At 37.0% G+C, this 19,140-nt stretch overlaps 3 protein-coding genes across 8 annotated transcripts; 1 reads left to right on the top strand and 2 right to left on the bottom strand.

Annotated features, from left to right (window-relative positions):
* Positions 1–1,672: 1,672 nt before the first annotated feature.
* On the top strand, positions 1,673–5,105 carry LOC139195315 (putative RING-H2 finger protein ATL21B). 2 transcript variants are annotated; one of them, XM_070820656.1, is made up of 3 exons: positions 1,673–2,405; positions 4,321–4,741; positions 4,837–5,049. In XM_070820656.1, the coding sequence occupies exons 1-2, from the start codon at positions 1,715–1,717 to the stop codon at positions 4,719–4,721; spliced, it is 1,092 nt and encodes a 363-aa protein (XP_070676757.1). In that variant the 5' UTR covers positions 1,673–1,714; the 3' UTR covers positions 4,722–4,741; positions 4,837–5,049. The 2 variants fall into 2 exon arrangements, with proteins under 2 accessions (XP_070676757.1, XP_070676755.1); XM_070820654.1 differs by having other exon boundaries at positions 4,321–5,105.
* A 1-nt stretch (position 5,106) lies between these two features.
* Positions 5,107–8,933, bottom strand: LOC139195313 (uncharacterized). 2 transcript variants are annotated; one of them, XM_070820645.1, is made up of 7 exons: positions 8,669–8,933; positions 8,475–8,553; positions 7,760–8,248; positions 7,443–7,637; positions 7,090–7,119; positions 5,866–6,975; positions 5,107–5,776 (listed from the first exon to the last, which is right to left on the bottom strand). In XM_070820645.1, the coding sequence occupies exons 3-7, from the start codon at positions 8,201–8,203 to the stop codon at positions 5,225–5,227; spliced, it is 2,331 nt and encodes a 776-aa protein (XP_070676746.1). In that variant the 5' UTR covers positions 8,204–8,248; positions 8,475–8,553; positions 8,669–8,933; the 3' UTR covers positions 5,107–5,224. The 2 variants fall into 2 exon arrangements, with proteins under 2 accessions (XP_070676746.1, XP_070676752.1); XM_070820651.1 differs by having other exon boundaries at positions 8,475–8,559; positions 8,669–8,890.
* A 1,907-nt stretch (positions 8,934–10,840) lies between these two features.
* Positions 10,841–16,454, bottom strand: LOC103417881 (calcineurin B-like protein 4). Of its 4 annotated transcripts, XM_070820665.1 has the most exons (10): positions 16,115–16,333; positions 15,612–15,704; positions 12,852–12,957; positions 12,474–12,556; positions 12,271–12,330; positions 11,982–12,090; positions 11,780–11,832; positions 11,609–11,689; positions 11,408–11,520; positions 10,841–11,299 (listed from the first exon to the last, which is right to left on the bottom strand). In XM_070820665.1, exons 3-10 carry the CDS (start codon positions 12,925–12,927, stop codon positions 11,236–11,238), a joined length of 639 nt encoding a protein of 212 aa, XP_070676766.1. In that variant the 5' UTR covers positions 12,928–12,957; positions 15,612–15,704; positions 16,115–16,333; the 3' UTR covers positions 10,841–11,235. The 4 variants fall into 4 exon arrangements, with proteins under 4 accessions (XP_070676766.1, XP_070676764.1, XP_070676769.1 ...); XM_070820663.1 differs by lacking the exon at positions 15,612–15,704 and having other exon boundaries at positions 16,115–16,454; XM_070820668.1 differs by lacking the exon at positions 15,612–15,704 and having other exon boundaries at positions 12,852–12,982; positions 16,115–16,332.
* Positions 16,455–19,140: the final 2,686 nt, after the last annotated feature.

Below are 19,140 nucleotides of genomic sequence, written 5' to 3'. Positions count from 1 at the left end.
TCACCGTCGGCGAAAAATTTCATATAAAAAAGAGTTCATGCGTTCAAGAAGGAAGGGATCTCGATTTTTGAAACCACCCAATCTCAATTTTTTGGGTGCTTTGCAACTCACTGAGTTTGAATAATTATTGATAGAATATGAGATGAAACTGGATGTGTAAAGTTATTAGGTTTTATGCAATTGAATTTGCTGAGTTTAGATATTTGATGAGGAGATCATGTTTTGCAGATGAAAGGGACATGACGTGAAACCCTCTTCTCTCTTCTTATTTTTTTGTTTTTTTGTTTTGTTTTATCAGTTAGTATTTTATATCCGTGTAACATAAATTATTTAAGTTAATATCTTAATTTACCATTAGATTAATTTGAGGACTCATATAGAAAATGACCTCATATGTTCTCAAAGAATCCTAAGAGCAACTCCAGTGTAGGAGCCCTCCCCCCAGGCTATTCACTATTTAATCCACCTAGTGAACAGTAACTGCCCTTAATGAATAGTGCATTCCCCTGACAATTGCCTTTTGCATCTCCACCCCTGCACTGAATAGCCCTGGCAATTGGCAATAAAATATTAGTATTTTTTTATTTATAATTAATATTATATTATTTACTTTGTATAAATTAATATTATATTATTAATTATATTAATATTATAAAGGACTCCAACACTATCTCCATAACTAAAAAAATAAAAAATAAAACGCACGGAAGCTGCGAGACAGAAACCATGAGCGCCCAATTGCGCGAACACGACGACGAGTCGTTGAAGCTGCGAGACGGCGCGGACGATGACGAAGCCAACTGCCTGCTGCGCAGCCGCAGTCCCTGTCGCTGCCGTCGTCGACATGGGACGACGAGGAGGAGGTCGCGTTCGAGGCGAGGGAGAAGATCCTGATCTTCGACGATGCCGTCGACGACGAGTCCACGGCTGTCCCACCTTTTTCGTGGAAGAAGCTGTGGCTGTTCACCTGGATTCGGGCAATTTAGAAGGGGATCTCAATCGTTGCAGAGGAGATGATGGCTGACGTCGCCCAGACGTCAGCCTTGCGTCACATGGCCTTCGGGCTCTCGGGCTGGCAATCACTGCTGGGCCTGTCGCTCGGGCTTGGCCTGTCCCTTGGGCTCCCAAACGCTGAAGCATGTCCACCGGGCAACAGCCCACTATTTAATCCACTGTCCCCCGAGCAAATGCTCCCGCTGGAGCTGCTCTAAGAGAGCAGCTCTGTTATATTTTGGTTTGAATTAAAAAACCATTGTGTGTTTTCCACATGAATAGACCACCTCCAGACCTTTTGAACGGGTCTTTACCAGCAAGATTGATGCAGTGAGGAACCCCCAAATTTCTCTACCTTTTTCCATTGATCCTGATCGTGCATGGCCACTCCCACTATCACCGCCCAAAAATTGAAAATTAAATTATGTAATTTAAATATTTATATTTTTGTCACGTTGTGTTGATACATACATATATCGCACTTTTACGGCATATACTTAATTGAAAAGTTCCCATGTCATCCTCGCCTTCATATTTAATTAAATCATAGTCTACAGGGTTTAAAAATTAATTAAAATTAAAGAAAACTGAAGGGTGACTGAAGACTTGGCCTTTGTTTTATAAAGTCAAATATGATATACTGCTTTATATATTGGAAGTGTACAGCAACTGTGCCTGCCCAGCTATCCATTTTCAAGCATCAGCTTTTCTTAATAAAAAAATGAATATTCCCAGACCAATCTTGTTCTTCTTCATCCTCTTCTTCTTCTTCTTGTCAAGCAGCTTAGAAAATTGCATGTTGGATGATATCTGCGGCGACGGCGAGCCGGCCATCCAATTCCCGTTTGGGATACAAAAAAACCAGCCAGAGTCGTGCTCCTATCCCGGTTTTGAACTGTCCTGTGACAGCAGCAACCATACAATCCTCACCCTTCCTTATTCCGGGCAGTTCGCTGTCCAGGGTATAGACTATGCCGAACAACAAATATGGATTAACGATCCAAACAGCTGCCTCGCACAACGAGTTTTGTCCCTCAATCTCTCAGGCTCTCCATTTTATGGATTGACAAACGAAAGCTTTACGTTCTTTAACTGCTCGTTGGATTATTTGAAATACAGATTATTAAACCCTATTGCTTGCATGAGCGGCTCTACGTACACAGTTTTTGCCACCACTTCTTCGAGGGTGATTAGTTTCTTGGCGTCTACATCGACATGCACTCGAATCGGTACGTTTGTTGTTCCGGTTGAGTTTCCGTTGTACGCGGAGGTTATGTCGTCGGACCTGAATGGCCATCTCCGGCTCGCATGGGACTGGCCAGGGTGCGGCCGTTGTGCCGCACGTGGTGGCCGGTGTGGGTTTGAGAGTAATTCTAGTCATCAAGTTGTTTGCTCAAGACTTCCTCAGCGAGGTAATTGATTAGTAACCTATTAATTACTGCTCTACTCCTGATTACTTAGTTGTTTATTTCTTGTTTTTAATTAAGTTCTCAAACTAGGAACCATGTTCATGTTTCGTCTTATAATTTAGTGGTGAAACATTTAGGCTTAAATGTCAACATGGTACCTATGTTTCATCTGATTTGCAATCCAACAGATAGATGTCCACAAGGTTATTTGGCGCAAAAAATATTTTGAGGTGCCGTATCGATCATCTGATCTTACAACGACTAATTTGGCCAAATTAAAAACACGGAAATCAAATTGACCCATATATAAAACGTAAGAACCATTTTGACATTTAAGCCAAACATTTATTCCCTCCAAAATAAAGTTTTATGCCAACTTCATATGCAAAGTACTTGTTTACAAACTTTGAAGTGTTCACATTAAAGATTTGGTAGAAGCAATTGTTTTCGCTCTCGCGTGAGTGATTTTTAATTGTTAATGAGATGTGAGTGTCATACACTTAATGATCAAAAGTTGCAGACGTGCATATATAGTCTAGTGACGAGACGATAACATAGCTAATTTCGTTTTTAATAAGTTAAGAATTAATTCTGTTGCATTCATATGTGACTTCATCATATTGTAAAAGTTATAAATTAAGGAAAACTAATGAAAAGAGCTTGAAAACTTTGAGTTTTAACGATAAGGATAAAATAAAGGGTAAAGTGAATAGTACCATGATTGACTTTTTAGTATAAAAATGTGGTTTTTCGTTAAAGTAAACAGTACCGAGAGCCTTTCGCTAAAGTTCCATATAAATTATAAGCATAAAGGAGTTGAAAGAATGTTAGTATACGTGTGTGAAACTTATCTGCATAGACTTTTAGGTCATGACTCATTTATCTTTGGATTGTAATGGGCGTGGTCAACAATTTGATTTTATAAAGGTCAGGTTGGAAAAGTGAGTGTGATACAAATATATTGAACTTATATACGAATTACACTTTATAGTGCATCGGAAAATTTGAGTGTGATTCTAACATATTGAACTCATAAGTGTGATATCAACATCTTGAACTTATACTAGTGCATCAATAATATTATAGATATCAAACTCGAATTGCCTGATTTTTATATATAAGTATCACGCTCACTCAAACTACCGTGGAAAGCCTAAGATTGTGATTGATTGGCGATTCTTGAAGATAAGTAAAAGTAAGCGTTTGAGTCTTCCTCTGTTGGAAGTGTGCGTTCGACGCTTTCCAGATTGCAATCATAAGTTAACATCGAATCTTTTGGTTTAGTTGACCATTTGCCCATTAATTAGAGTCACCTACTAAACCCTACTTCGTCAACACCTCCATACGCGCAAAGAGTTGGAAAATGGCAGTATAAACTCGACATTATGTGCAAGTGGTGGATGTTCAACTCACAGTTGTGGTTCGGGTTTAAACCTCTCCCCTTAGTGTAGATTAGCTTAGTAATATCGCTTGTAGTCAAAACTCGACATTTATAAAGTCAAATTATGAAAGCTTTGTCTAGTGCATTATTTTTGGAGAAACTTGTACGTGAACAGTTGCCTAATTAGAACAGATCTCACACAATAAAGTCGATATAGGGTTGAGAGGGACCAAAAAAGAAGGTTTACTTTGTGGAAAGCTTCCGTAGTACCATGCGGGTGATGTATCTAGGTGCTTCTACACAAGTTTTTTATCTTCTGAGTTATGACCCATCAACAAACTTTACGATTGTATATACGATATACATGGCGTGAGTTAGCTCAATTGACAAGAAGAACTTCCATACCCCCGAGCTTGAATACTTCTCGAACCCAACATGATTGGGCCTGTGTTTGCATGCATGTGTTTGGTCTCTATTTCCCTTTCTCTCATACGTTTACTACATCTTAATTTAAATCTGAATTGCTAATTCGATCAGGAATCCCGAGGGGCGCACGCTATGCTATTACTGTTGGAGTTGGAGTGCCAGCAATCTTGTGCGTTTTGGGGGTTTTATGCTGCGTCTTTGGCAAGGTCAAGTCGTTAACAAGGGGACATAGAACTCTGCCTGAGTTTAATTCCGCAGTGGCTCCGCAGCCCACCATCGTCAGGGGTCTCGATAGGCCGAGCCTCGAGGCCTACCCAAAAATAGTCCTTGGAGAAAGCCGGCGCTTACCAAAGCCCGACGACAACATGTGCTCAATATGCTTGTCCGAGTACCGGCCCAAGGAGACATTGAAGACCATCCCCCCATGCCAGCATTGCTTCCATGCTGATTGCATCGATGAATGGCTTCAAATGAATGCTACTTGCCCTATTTGTCGGAATTCTCCACCGTGATACATGACATTTTAATGCAGGTGCCATCATATTTTTTCTGGAAAATCTTTTGCCCTTTCTCCCCACAAATTGTACATATTTCTGTTTTCATTTTTCTCTCTTTCTTTCGGATCAGACAAGCGATCCAGCGAGCGGATTTGCCACTGTCGAACAGTTCTGACTTCCAAGGGGCACCCATTCCCGGTGACAGAAAGCACGAATCTGTTCAGGCACACAAAAGAAGCCTAAAACTTGAAGTTCAAGCTCTTTTCTTTCTTGTTTTTATGAATTTATTTACCCCTGTAAGAACTGTTCTGAGATTTAAAGAACTTCAGAGAAAATTTTCAAATTGTGGTGTTTGATTATTTGACAGTAATAAGAGAATTTTAGTTTCCGTTTCTTGCACTCGAAGAAAAAGAAATTTATTGATCACTGATGGAATTAGGACAGAACAACCAAATTGGAAGAACGTTATAGGATACGAACAACAAAATTTTACAAGACATAAACAGGTGGTTCATTTTTCACAAACTTCTTTCTATGAACTCCCAGATTCTCTCTTCCATGTAAATCCGATCCCTATGCCGGCGTGGCATGTGACGTTCATCTGGAAAAATTAATAGCTCGTAAGTCTTTCCAGCCGCAACAAGAGCATTGACGAGCCTTGCAGTATGCCTGAAATGCACATTTTCATCGATCATGCCATGGACGAGCAACAACTTTCCTTTCATCTTGTGCACATGGTGCATCACGGAGCTAGACTCGTATCCTTCTTCGTTCTCAGAAGGCAGTCCCATGTATTTCTCGGTATAGAATGTATCATACCCATCCCACGATGTAACAGGGGCGCCGGACACTGCACACCGGAAGACATCGGGAAACCTGGCAAGAGTCATAGCTGAAAGATATCCACCATAGCTCCAACCATACAATCCAATGTGACCTGCTCGTGCTAACCCTTTTTCTATAAGCCACTCAGCTCCAGTCAGTTGGTCGTCGGCATCAACCTGACCGCAATTGTACTTTAAAGAGCCTTCAAACTTCAGTCCACGTCGAGCAGTTCCTCTATTATCTAACTGTAAACATGAAAAATTGACGGTAAGAATAAAATTTGGAAAAAATAGAAAACCCGGAATGGTTAAATTTGTCACAGAAGGATACTCACCTTCCATACTAAGATGCCTTTGCTTCTTAGATACTGCGCTTTCATGTCAACTGTATTTATCCAAGAATCAGAGACGAGCTGTACACTCGGTCCACCATACACACTGATCAAGGTTTTGTAAGGAGGAGGTCCAAATCTTGTTTCGTCAGGCTTATATAGACCTGCATACAATGTTGTCCCATCATTAGCCCGCAAATGGACTAATTCTGGTGGCTCAAGTTGAAGCTTTTTGAATCCTGGAACCGTTAATGACGGCTCATACAGAGGCATAATCAAGCTTCCATCGTGCAAGGAGCACAGTATAACTTTAGGGGGAGAATCAAGGGAGTCGTGGATATCAACAAAGATCCTCATATGATGATCAAGCACCACCGCATGTTTCCCCTTGCTACGAGTCAACCTCACTGGAGCTTGCAAGGGTTGGTTTCCATCCATGAAAAGCTTAGCACAATAAAGGTGTGATTCCAAAGGCCCGTCTAAGGTTCCAGTAAAATAAACAAGTCCCACAGCTTCATTTACACCAGCAATCTGCTCAACCATCCAGTCTCCTTCGGTGATAGGCCCTAAACATGTTCCATTGGAATCATGCAGATAAAGATGTTTAAATCCTGTTTTCTCACTAGCCCAGATAAATCCCCCTGAAAATTTGGTTACTCCTCTGTCCAGAGGTGTGAGGCAGTCATGTAAGCTAACCCATGTTTCTTGTTCTTCCACCAATAAAACTTTTCGCTTCCCAGTTTTAATATCGAATTTAAGGATCTTTAGTCTGCTGTGTGACCTGTTCAAAACCTGAGCTATTAAAGCATTTCCGTGCATCCAATTTACTCTTGCCAGATATTCGTCCTCACTGTCTGGTTGATCTGCTCCCCCACACAGAAGATCCATCCAAGTAATAGGACCTCCAGCAGAAGAAACCACACCTAGGCGAACTTTGACATTTGAAGCTCCCGCAAAGGGATAGGCATGATCTTCTTGAGCTTCAGAACCAACAGAGCTTTCGCCTTGATGCATGATCCTGAAAAGCGGAATCTCAGAAGAATCAACTTCTGTGAATGCAATGAATTTGCTGTCTAGAGACCACCAGTACCCATTCTTGCGATCCATTTCTTCCTGTAATGAGTAAAATTCAGAGAATCTAAGAATAGTTTTAAATAAACCTTCTGAGAAATTTCTAAAGCATCAATTTAATCCAAATGAAAGGAGGTTATTACATGAACTTCTCACCTGAGCAATATATTCCGCAAGGCCATGAGTCTGCGACACAGAAAAACCAGATTCATATCAACGAAAAGATCAGAAATTCAACTATCTTAATCTATTAGCACTGAAAGTAAATCCAAAATACAAATCCACTAGAATTCCTTTAGAATTTATGTTGGCTTAAGTGACAGAAAGATTAAGAATTTATGTTGGCTTAAGCGACGGAGGCCAAGTCACAAGGATGTTATCTTAAGCTCCGATCACTAAAACATACTAATTGTGACAGAAATATTTTATAGTTGCAAACTGTAAAAATGCTAATAATATTGAAGTGACTCAGTTAGTCCAGACCTAGAGTTACTGTATAGAAAACTTACCAAAACATCTCCTTTGGCACCATATGTTAACTGAATACATTCATTGTATAACAAATTTAGAACGTGCAACTCGCAATCTCTTACATAACCGAGCATTGTACCATCTGGAGATAGATGGGGATCAATAATTGGTGAACCTGATGTGCACGGAAGCTTGAGCTCGGCTTGTGAATTAGAAAGATCCTGGAAATAAATCTGTCCATAAAACAAGGACCATATCATCAATGAGAACTCATCTGTAAAAATATAAAATACAAATATGTACATGTATGCGTAAATAAGGATGTTTGATTGCACCAAGGGATTGAGGAACACACCCCAGCTGGCAATGGCACCATGATTGCATTCCTTTTCGAGCTTGTCTTCACCCATTCATACCTTGTCACTCCCAACCCACGCTCCCTCGACCTCTCCCTCCTCAACTTTTCTTCTGGTGATATATTGCTCTCGTCAAGTCCGCCATCAGGAGGACTGAAACACAACTCTTGCTTGCCAGTTTTGAGATCGAAAGCAAATACCTTTCGATTCAAAGTGTGATCGGGACTAAACAAATAAGTTATAATAGTATCATCAGGACTGAAACTGACTGAAGTCGGAGCAATATATCCCGGCAACGGGTGTTGCACAATCTCTTCGAGTGGGAAAAGAACACAGTCATCAAGACTTTGTGTCAAATTCGGGTCAGTCACAGGCATGTCGAAAGTAAATGATCTCGAACGCTTTAAATTCTTCTTCTTATGATCCTCATCAACTGATTGCATTACAAATATGAATTGGTATTGATTGAACAATCACAGGAGATCAATCTAACCAACAAAAAGTAGCAATCAATAAATATCCATATAATCAACAAAAATTACAAAATAAATCAAACAAAATCAAAATTCTTCATTAATCAAACCCACAAACAGCAATTAAAAATCAAAATCCAAAACCCATTAATAAAAATTTAATCTTTTGACTTCAACACAACTTCCTCAGCAATTAAAGCAAAATTAAGATGAACACATGTAATTAATTAAAAATTATTACCTTCTAAGAAATCCCAATAATAAGCTCCTTGTGGGCACTGCAGGAGACTATCCACTGGATCCGATCAAATGCTACCAAACTGCACCTCCACCCAACAAAAACAAACAAAAAAGAACAAAAACTATCAATCAATGAAAAATGAAATCGAATAAATAACAAAAAGCGAAGAACTTTAAATATTGGTGGAGCAGAACCTGTGAAAACGATCGGCCATGAAAGCTCCGAAGCAATACAAAGTTGTGGGGTTTTTGGATTCCTGGGAAAAATGAGAGAATCGTATTGGAATTCCGAGAAAGTCCGATTCTTTGGAATCACTGAATCGATTTGTCCTTTAGAGAGAGAGAGAGAGAGAGAGAAGTGAAGATGTGAGCAGTACGTGCGTTGAAAATGTTAACCAGGAAACGATGGTTGAAGAAGGCTGTGACGTTTCTATCTTGTTTTGCTTAATCATGCTTAATCGTTTTAGACAACTAATTAACAACAAATATATCTGGTTTAGCTTTTTTGGGTATGATGCACGCGCCATGTTAATGAAGAACAAAAATATACACAACATAATTAAATCCGTCGTAATATTACTGTCACGTGGTACTATCAGTTTAAATATTTTTATAACATGCTTGGAGTATCAAAATTATATGGCGGAGTGACAGTGAAGATTTTGTGGCTTGGCATTCATCAACCAATTTCGCAATATGTCTTAGGTTTATGCTTATTCAATCGTAATGTAATGTAAGCAACTTGTAGCTTAAATTTGAGTAGTGCGTATTAAATTATTAATCTTTTAGCCGAAGTCGTGTGTTTTATTTTCTATCTCACACAAGTTTATTTGAAATTTTGAATAAACATAGTATTTATTGTAGGAGAGCAATTTTTATGCGCAAGTACGTATAAAAATTTTGAGCCAATAACGTAATATTATGAAAATAAATCTGCACATGATATATAAACAATATCAAACGTCACAGTGAAGATATACTCCGATTCATGAAGGCCGTTGCCATCACATTCCTTGGTGAAAATTTCACTTTCTTTCATTAGAGTAAAAAAAATCACTATAAGGAATATTGTAGACAAAATTTCACTTGTCAGAATATGTAGTCTTCGGCATCCACCCGCCGAATTATATGCATTTATTCGGTGGCCATTTGAGATACCGAATACCTCGCAACTGACCAACGCCACGTGTTAACATGCAACAGGCAATTTTGTCGGTTGATCAAGGGGCAGGCGCCAAATGATACATTGAGTAACGCGGTGGAGCCCGCAATACATGATTCCTCCCCGTCTTTTCACATTAATTACTCATAGTTAATTTAATTCTCATCATTTTACTTTGACCAAATGGAGAAGAGATTCTTTTCGGGTCTCTTCCACTAAGGTCATCACATTAAGTGATCTAGATCTTTGAAATTTCATTTAATGGTAAAAAATTATTATAGTTTTTAAGGGATCAAAACAGGTGGGCCATTAGATGAAATTTTAAAGGTCCGGATCACTTGATGCAGTGGCCTTGGTGGAAGAGATCCGGAGATGATCTCTTCTCGACCAAAAGTAAAGGGAAGTGTTATTAGCACCTCAAAAATCTCATTCTACACTCTTCACAAGTACATTTTTCTTTCTAATTATAGAAAGTTTAAAGTGCAAAATGAGATTTTTGAAATACCAATAATAATTTCTAAAGTAAATCTCATCATTTTACGCCCGAAAAGAATTTACCATCGGTTTTTAGACTAATTGATTAATTAAGATTAGTGTTGGACTAACCCAACTCGAATAATTGGTTAATCAAGATGAAATTATTTCAAAATAGAAATATTTTTGGAACCAATTTTAAGTAAAAATACAAGTAAATCTTAAAAAAAATTCTTGAAGTGCTTCCTGCAAGAAATACTTGAAGTGCTTCTTAGCCTGAAATTGTTTTCAATTACAGGTACTTTCAAACGAGTCTGAATTTACCAAATGTTTATAGACTAATTGGTTAATTAAGATTAGTGTTGGACTAACCCATGTCGAATAATTGGTTCATCAAGATCAACATTGTTCATCTGTCCTCTAATTCCTAACGTTTCTTTGTATGAATCATGAACGACATTAGTATTGTTTAATTTTCAAAGGTAGTTTCATCTGAAAAATTTTGGATGCTTGTACAAGATGATCCTTCAAGGATAAATTTTTGAATCTGTCAGAGACTCAAATTGACAAGAAAAAGAATTCAAACTTGTATAAAATCTGAACGCACTGTTCTGACTAATTTACTTAACCTGCATCCGCTTAATTCAAAGTTCACACAAATTTTTGTGTGCACGACGTTAAAGAATAATCGCTCTTGTGCGCATCTGGCTCTCGGCATTGAGAACAAGCAATTTCGCATCGAAGGATCGGCTTGCATACATAACTCTACGAAAAATCTTATCGCATAACATCCGATGTTGAAGCAGCATCACAAAGGGAGAAAAAAAAGTGGAAAGACAACGTGATTTGCACATATATGGACAGACTACATATACACGTACCTTTGCCAGCCCTCCAGCCCTAGATTTGAAGAACCAGTTGAGACGTTGAGGACAGCATGAATGCAACTCCAGGAACGACTTCTTCGTCAGCAGTTCTTCGCGGCTTCATCTTAATCTCGAGATTTCTATCGGCCCCTGAAGTGTCACCGTAGAAATTTATTCTTCGTGAAGTGCGAGTAGCTTCATTCGAACGCCTTTCGAAGTAATTACCATCTTGGCACATGAGCATCTTTCATGTCATACTCTCATATTTCTGAATCTTCAACTTCAGAAGTCATCACAAAGCTCGGAAACGCTACTGATATATCCCTGCAACATGGGAAGAAATAGAACGGAAATAAGAAATACGAAGAGGGCAGTTTCAGTAAAGTAAAATTTTCTAAGAGGAACAAACTTCAAGTTAATTACATTGCTTACTTTAAATACGGGAGAGTCATATTCTTGATCATAGACGGATGCTTCAACACAAATTCCTTCCACTCTTCTTCATCAATCCGCCCATCGCCTTTCTTATCTGCGTCATTGTATGTCTGCGGAAAAAGGGCAAAGAATGTAAGAAAATTCAGCTAACTGAGCAAGGAAGTGTAGGAATCGTGATAAATATATATGAATTCGCACCCTATCCACAATCACTTCGATGACATCATCCGAGAGTACCAGATCAGATTCGTGCAGAAGTGCCAGTACCATCTCCTTCAACTGTCATGGAATATTATTACCTTAAGTTACGAGGAGCGATTTCCATCTAGAGAGATCAGAATGTAAGAACGAAGTTTGTAAGAAACTGACCTCTTCTCGCTTAATGTACCCTGTCTGTCTCAGATCATACAGTCTAAAAGCAACTGCAAAAGAATTCCCACGTCAGTTAGCAGATTACAACACATTTTAGTAAGATGTCTCCAATTTTGTTTCCCTTTCCAGATAAATTGAAGGGTTTCTCACAGAAGCTTTTAGTTTGATATACAGAGGATAAGGGTAATGTTCTTCTTACATGAAATTTTGTCTTCGACAGGTGCATTGGGGTGAAAGACACCTAATGATCGAACAAATTCTCCAAACTCGATAACCCCATTGCGCTTGATATCAAATAAGTCAAAAATCTACATGAACACCCAAAGATTAAAAAACCGCGTCTAGCGTTTACTTAATAATAAACACACAAGATTTTTCACACGTAAAATGAACATCAGTCACCCTCCCCGTATTGCTCCATCATCACACTCCCTTCAGCAAATAACGACATAAAATAATCTGAGAGAAGAGAAGTCAGCATCACACACCCTGTCTGCAAAAAGATTCCTCCGATTTCTGTTCCTGAAGAGCGCGAGCTGAAATTCTTCCTGCACAAAAAGATAGATGACAGAATATTATCGTTCAGTTGAACATAAGAACCCAAATTTTAGAGTAGTTACTCGTAGAATTTGATTTGCACAAGATGATATACGTGAAGGTAAATCTTACTTGAAAGTTTTAGCAAACCTACCTTGTGGATCAGTCCATCATCAAATATCGAACTGCTCAATTTCTTAAAAAGCTCATACAAGGCTTCTACTTCGTTCACAGTAACTGCAACAAAGAAAAATTCAAGTCAAAACTCCAATTCTCCATTTGGGTAACTTAATATCTAACTTCTCCCGATTCAGGAGACAAAATACGTGACCAATATCTTTAGCAGCATCCAAGTTGATCTCAAACTATCAGTTAAGTATGAACTAGTGATGGATGATTAAGATTAGTTATCACTTCAAAAGCAGTTTCAACGGAAAAAATGAGTACGATTGTTTATGAGTGGAAGTACGAAGATGTAAACGAGAAAAGTTGCAGCAGAGTAGTGAGTAGAAGGGTGATAAAGCATGCTTACAAGGTGTCGCAGCAGCAAGAACCGCAGGGTCCTCATAGCCAGGCGTTTTAGCTTCCTTTGAACAATAGCAGCCCATTAACAAACCAACATAATTCACTCGGAGTTCCTGAACAATCAGCAAGACAGAATGGCTATAAAACAGTTTAGCAGTTAGCAGCAAATCAAGATAGGATGGCATTCAGTCAATAATATTTTATCACACTCCAAAAATGCACAAATCGTTTTAAAACACACAAATGCGTATTTGAAACGATCAACAACAACAACTGAAACAACAACAAACAAGCATTATCCCACTAAGTGGGGTCGGCTGTTTTTGAAACGATCTCGGTCGTACCCAGTGCACAAGGCTCCCGCTTTACGCAGGGTCTGGGAGAGGTGAATGTCGGCTAGCCTTACCCCCATTTATGGAGAGGCTGCTCCCAAGTCTCGAACCCGAGACCTACCGCTCATGGGCGAAGGCACTTGCCATCGCACCAAGTGCGACCTCTAAATAGCTAAAATGGTCTCTAAGATTTGCATAACACATCACTTTGGTCTTTGAGATTGAAAATCAATATAAATGGTCCCTCAGATTTTCCACCATCCATCATTTTGGTCCTTCATTTAAAAACTCTTTGGGCAATTTTCAAAACTTCGTAACTCGCGTTTCTTAATCAAATTCGATCCATAATATAACAAAATGAAGATAAGAAAGTGTAGAACAAGATTATACCTATTTATAAGCTCAATGGTTACCGGAGATGGCCGGAAAATAGCCTCAAAGGTGACTAGTCCGCGGGAAAACCGGAAAACTCGCCGAAAACTGAATAAACTTTAAACGTTCATAACTTCTTTAATAATCAACGAAATAGAGTGATTCAAAAACAAAAATCATACTTCTCGAAGAGAAAAAGAGAATGGTATCTTTCTTGATGGCTAACTCACCGTGGTTTGGCTGGAAAACGACTTGAAAGTGGCTAACTCGAAAATGGTTAGCCACTTTCGAGCCGTTTTTCGACCAAACCACGGTGAATTAGCAGTCGAGAAAGGTACCATTCTCTTCATCTCATCGAGTAGTATGATTTTTATTTTTGAATCACTCGATTTCGTTGAATATTGAAGAAGTTATGAACGTTTAAAATTTACCCAGTTTCTGGCGAGTTTTCCAGTTTTTCCGTGGTCCAGTCACATTTGAGGCTATTTTCCGGCTATCTCCGCTAACCATTGGGCTTCCAAATAGGTATAATCTTGTTCTACACTTTCCGATCTTCATTTTGATATATTATGGGTTGAATTTGGTTAAGAAACGATTGAGTTACGAAGTTTTGAAAATTACCCAAAGAGTTTTTAACGGAATGACCAAAATGATGGATGGTGGACAATCTCAGGAACTATTTCTATTGATTTTCGATCTCATGGACCAAAGTGACGTGTTATGAAAATCTCAGGGACCATTTTGGCTATTTAGACATTATTTTATTTTCTTATGTTGATCGTTTCAAAAATAGCCGACCCCACTTATTGGGATAATGCTTGTTTGTTGTTGTTTCAGTTGTTGTTGTTGATCGTTTCAAATACGCATTTGTGTGTTTTAAAACAAGTTGTGCATTTTTTGAGAGTGATAAAATATTATTTACTGAATTTTGGGAAAATTAGAATCCCCTATAGTTTTTCTATATCATTTAGATTAAATATCTGTGCCTTTTTAAAATTTGATTAAAGTGCTTTGACCAATAGTCACCTCTATTTTTTAAAATTAAAATAATTTTTTAATTTATCCTTTTATCTGTAGGATGCACTTTTTCTTATTTAGTGGAGATTTTAGTAATTAAACTATATTTTCTCTTCTTCCAAATAGGTTTTTTATGCAAACATTTAATATTATTTCTTTTTCCAAATGGTTTTTTCTTTTTCAAATAGTTGGTGATCAGCATAAAAGCTCCGTATAATTTTTTCAATTTTTTTGTGAAATTATATATATATATATATATTGCTGTTTTTTTAAGTATAGTTGTTGACGAATTATTATTAGGTACAATATATTACGTATATATTATCTGCGGGTACGTTTGAATTTACAAAAATAATTAATTTGTACGTTTATTTGCAATTTTGGTACATTTTATTTGATACATATTGTTAATATTGGTATATTATTTTTATTTTGGTACGTTTTATTTTGTACACATTGTGTATTGATACGTTTATACTATTCTCAAACCTATTTTCTCTTAACGTACTATAAGAAAAACTCATTTTGGTATGTTTGATTTTGGGGGATTTAAAAATATTTTAAACTATTTTGGAAAGAAAATATCTTCAATCGTAGATAATTATTGCTAAATTGTAGCATTATTGTGAAAATAAATTGAATCTAACCAACTTTTTTTTTTTTTACAATTATCTCTAATGGATGAGAGTGTAATAAAAAAGCTAGATTATAGGAAATTTGTTACAATATAATGTGCATATAGCACCAAAATTATGACCAAAAAAAAATTTAATCAAATCACTAAAAGACATGGATGTTTGATCTAAAAAATTCAAAATTGAGGCACCTATGTCAAAAGATGCCAAGAATTTTCCATTTAGCATAAAGGCTCAATGGCAATGAAGCTTACCTAAGCAAATCTGGCCTCCTCCAGGACCTTAGTAATTACGAAAATTTAGCAGTAATACCTTGAAATCTGAGTGCTAGTTACTGTTACACTATAACTGATCTCAGAAGTAGAAACTAAAAACTTATGAAGATCAAAGGCAAGACACACTAAATCTCACTTTTCTTGCTGAGAAAATGTATGAGCGTTGTATTTATCTCATGACACAAACATCGCTTTCGTTGCAAGGGACCGCAGATATTATGCAAGCATTCTGTGAACCAAACAAAAAAAGGTTCATATGCAGACGTGGACATAGTCACTCTGGCCATAGCAGATGTGATCTCGTTATGCAACTGAATTCGAATCTCCCTCTTCCCAGTTTAGATTAGTTTAACTTTAAAAGTACAAAAAAGATTCACAAAATCTGATCCCTGGGAATATCCATCAGTAGTGACCAAATTCAAGCATGGTGTTAAAATTTTCCCGGATTTTCTCGGCAACCAAACAAAAACCAATGAAAACCAAAACAATTACAAGTCAACAACTAAAAACGAGCCGAACCCAGTTCCATTTACTCAACAAATGGCCCAAAAGTCGAAAAAAGCATCAATCTTGATTCAAGAACATGAAGAAAAAAAGGGCAAAATAAATCAAATTTTGGAGAGAAAAACGAGAGCTGACCTGTGAGGAGAGAGTGCAGTTCCAAACAGTAAGAACGTGAGGTGTTGTTATTAATGCTTTTGAAGCTTAACTCTTTCTGCTCGTCTGCAAGTACAAATCTTTGTCCGGAAACTGGAAAGAGTTCTAGTTTTCTCAGCTTTCTGTCGGTATGGGGCTGAGCAAGTGACCCGTCTCTCTCTCCTCTCTCTCTCCTCTCTCTCTCTCTCCCTATAGCTTTCCTTGTTTAGTTTTTTACTTTTCAAATTTGCCGACTGCGAGTTTATAAGCGATTTGAGAGACATAATTCCAAATTTCCTTCCATCTTAGCAAGGACCCGCCGGTCCCGCCCACCTCACTGCACACGTCCAAACCTTATTTCTTTCAAATAACTTTTTGACCTTATTATTTTTATCCTTACTTTATGTTTTCAAAGGAATTTAATAATATTTTGTGATTTGTGTTGTTCTTTCTTCCCCATAAACGACGTCGGTTTGTTTATTTATCATTTCCTTTTTTTTTTCTATTTAGTTAAAAGTGGGAATTGAAAAATATAAAGTTGTCATCGGCCCTCATTAGCTTTATGCTTTCATGATTTGACTCATACTAAATTAAGATTAATTAGAGTCACTTGGATCTCATTCTCGTGCATGTACATGACTAATCTCCTTTCTCATATATAGAGTAGGATTCTCTCATCTCCTATTTCCATCTCTTTTCCTCTCCGTCTCTTACATATTATTTTTTGTCTTTTTTTTTCTACTAAAAAATTAACACATAACATTAACGTGATTTATCTGTAACTGTTCAAATAAGAAAAAAAAGAAATTAGAAGGGAATATAATCCTACTCCTTCTCATCCATACTCGATACTGCGTGCATCTGTAGCAATGACTCATCACTTTTATAAAAGTATTTAGATTGTTAGATTCACCTTGGTTTTTGGCAAAAAAGCTTCTCCCTTTTTCCTGCATGCAGCAGTAATCGGCACTTTTGATAAAGTTAGTTTTAACGAAAAGTCGGTGTTATTATTCATTTTAATGAAAAATCATATTTTTACACTAAAAAGTCAAACTTGATACTATTCACTTTACCCTTTATTTAGTTCTTATCGTTAAAATTCAAAATTTTCAAACTCTTTTCATTAGTTTTTTTTTTATAAAAGTAGTTAACTGGTTTGATTCAATTAGGAAGCCGAGATTATTGGTTGTCTATATCTCTTTTCTCATACAATCTCAGGACTGCATGCAGCAGTCGTAATGATTCAGCACTTTAATAAAAGTAGTTAGATTGTTTGATTCACTTTGATTTTTACAAAAAAGCTTTCCCTTTTTACTGCATGCAGTAGTAATCAACGCTTTTATAGAAGCAGTTAGATGGTTTAATTCAGGGGGAGCGCAGGGCTAGCTTTAAGAGCAAGTCCAGCCATTGGAGTTGCACGGGGGACAGGCCCCATGTGGGAGCCCGAGGGCCGGTCGATCCAAGTTCAGCGTTGAAGGGCCCGAGTGAGGGTGGGAGCCCGAGCTCAAGGCCCGTGGAAAATCGACAGGCCTGTGGCCCGAGCCCAGTGACGTCAGCGTGACGCAAGGGCTGGGTCCGGCCCTTTTATTTATTTTTTTTGTGTCAGGCGCGTGCCCCTCACTCGCGAGTGGGGGCGCGTCGCCCGACAGGTTAACAGGCGCAAGTGGTCGGCGTCAGTGACCGTTGGGAAGCCACGTGGCTTCCCACGGTACGTTCGATCCCAACGGCTATTTCATAAGAGTCGTCCGATTTGCAACGGTAATAAAAAAAAAAGTTGATTTTATATCAACCGTTCGATCTGAGATCAACGGTTGATATTAATATGCTTTATAAAATAAAAAAAATAGTTTTAAAATTTAGAAAAGTTACCGTTGTGACACGTGGCACAATCTGGTGTGTTGGAATTCAAATTTTTTTAAATCCAACGGCAGAGATTAATTATTTGAATAAAAATTAAAAAAAAATGTAAAAAATCCGAAAAAAATTGTAAAAAATCTGAAAAAAATTGTAAAAAATTGTTTTCACTTTTCTATAAATACCACTTCTTCTCCATCTACCTTACACCACAATTTCATATTTTCTCAACTACTTTCAATCAAATTCCTATCTTTCTCTCAAAGTTTCAATCCAATTTTTTTTCCACAAAATGACTACTGATGCAGGTTCGAATTGGTCGCTTCTTGAAGATGTTGCGTTGTGCACTAGCTGGGTTGAAGTTACTCATAATTCCCTTACGGGTAATGAGATGCAATTGCGAGAAATGTGGAGTTTAATTCATGGTAAATTTCTTGAGCAAATGAGTGGGAAAAGAACCAAAAAATCGATATCCAGTCGTTGGAAAATACTTAGCCATTCCTTTACTACGTGGAGAGATGCCTTGACACAAGCTAGTAATAATGTTCGAAGTGGGGCAAATTATGCGGATGAGGTAAGAATATATTATAATTATTTGTTTGTATTATTATTTTGTTACCTAATTTGATTATAATTATTTTTTTGTTTCATTTATTTGTTACCTAATTTTTTTGTTTCATTTTTATTATTTGTTTGTATTATTTATTTGTGACCTAATAATTTCATTATTATTATTTGTTTGTATTATTTATTTGTAACCTAATAATTTCATTATTATTATTTGTTTGTATTATTTATTTGTTACCTAATAATTTCATTATTATTCATTTGTTTGTATTATTTATTTGTGACCTAATAATTTCATTTTTATTATTTGTTTGTATTATTTATTTGTAACTTAATAATTTCATTATTATTATTTGTTTGTATTATTTATTTGTTACCTAATAATTTCATTATTATTCATTTGTTTGTATTATTTATTTGTGACCTAATAATTTCATTTTTATTATTTGTTTGTATTATTTATTTGTGACCTAATAATTTCATTATTATTATTTGTTTGTATTATTTATTTGTTACCTAATAATTTCATTATTATTATTTGTTTGTATTATTTATTTGTTACCTAATAATTTCATTATTATTCATTTGTTTGTATTATTTATTTGTTA

Source organism: Malus domestica, chromosome 01 (assembly GCF_042453785.1).
Source record: "Malus domestica chromosome 01, GDT2T_hap1".
Classification (NCBI taxonomy): domain Eukaryota; kingdom Viridiplantae; phylum Streptophyta; class Magnoliopsida; order Rosales; family Rosaceae; genus Malus; species Malus domestica.
This window is presented reverse-complemented; position numbering and strand designations above follow the sequence as displayed.

Coding starts and splice junctions, on each gene's coding strand:
- LOC103417881 (XM_070820663.1), bottom strand. CDS start 12,927: ATGGGCTGCTATTGTTCAAAGGAAGCTAAAACGCCTGGCTATGAGGAC. Junction 12,331..12,473: donor ATGATGGACTGATCCACAAG/GTAGGTTTGCTA, acceptor CTTTTTGTGCAG/GAAGAATTTCAGCTCGCGCT. Junction 12,091..12,270: donor GGAATCTTTTTGCAGACAGG/GTGTGTGATGCT, acceptor GTGTTCATGTAG/ATTTTTGACTTATTTGATAT.
- LOC139195315 (XM_070820654.1), top strand. CDS start 1,715: ATGAATATTCCCAGACCAATCTTGTTCTTCTTCATCCTCTTCTTCTTC. Junction 2,406..4,320: donor CTCAAGACTTCCTCAGCGAG/GTAATTGATTAG, acceptor TAATTCGATCAG/GAATCCCGAGGGGCGCACGC.
- LOC139195313 (XM_070820645.1), bottom strand. CDS start 8,203: ATGCAATCAGTTGATGAGGATCATAAGAAGAAGAATTTAAAGCGTTCG. Junction 7,638..7,759: donor TGGTGCCATTGCCAGCTGGG/GTGTGTTCCTCA, acceptor TTTTATGGACAG/ATTTATTTCCAGGATCTTTC. Junction 7,120..7,442: donor GTGCCAAAGGAGATGTTTTG/GTAAGTTTTCTA, acceptor TCTGTGTCGCAG/ACTCATGGCCTTGCGGAATA.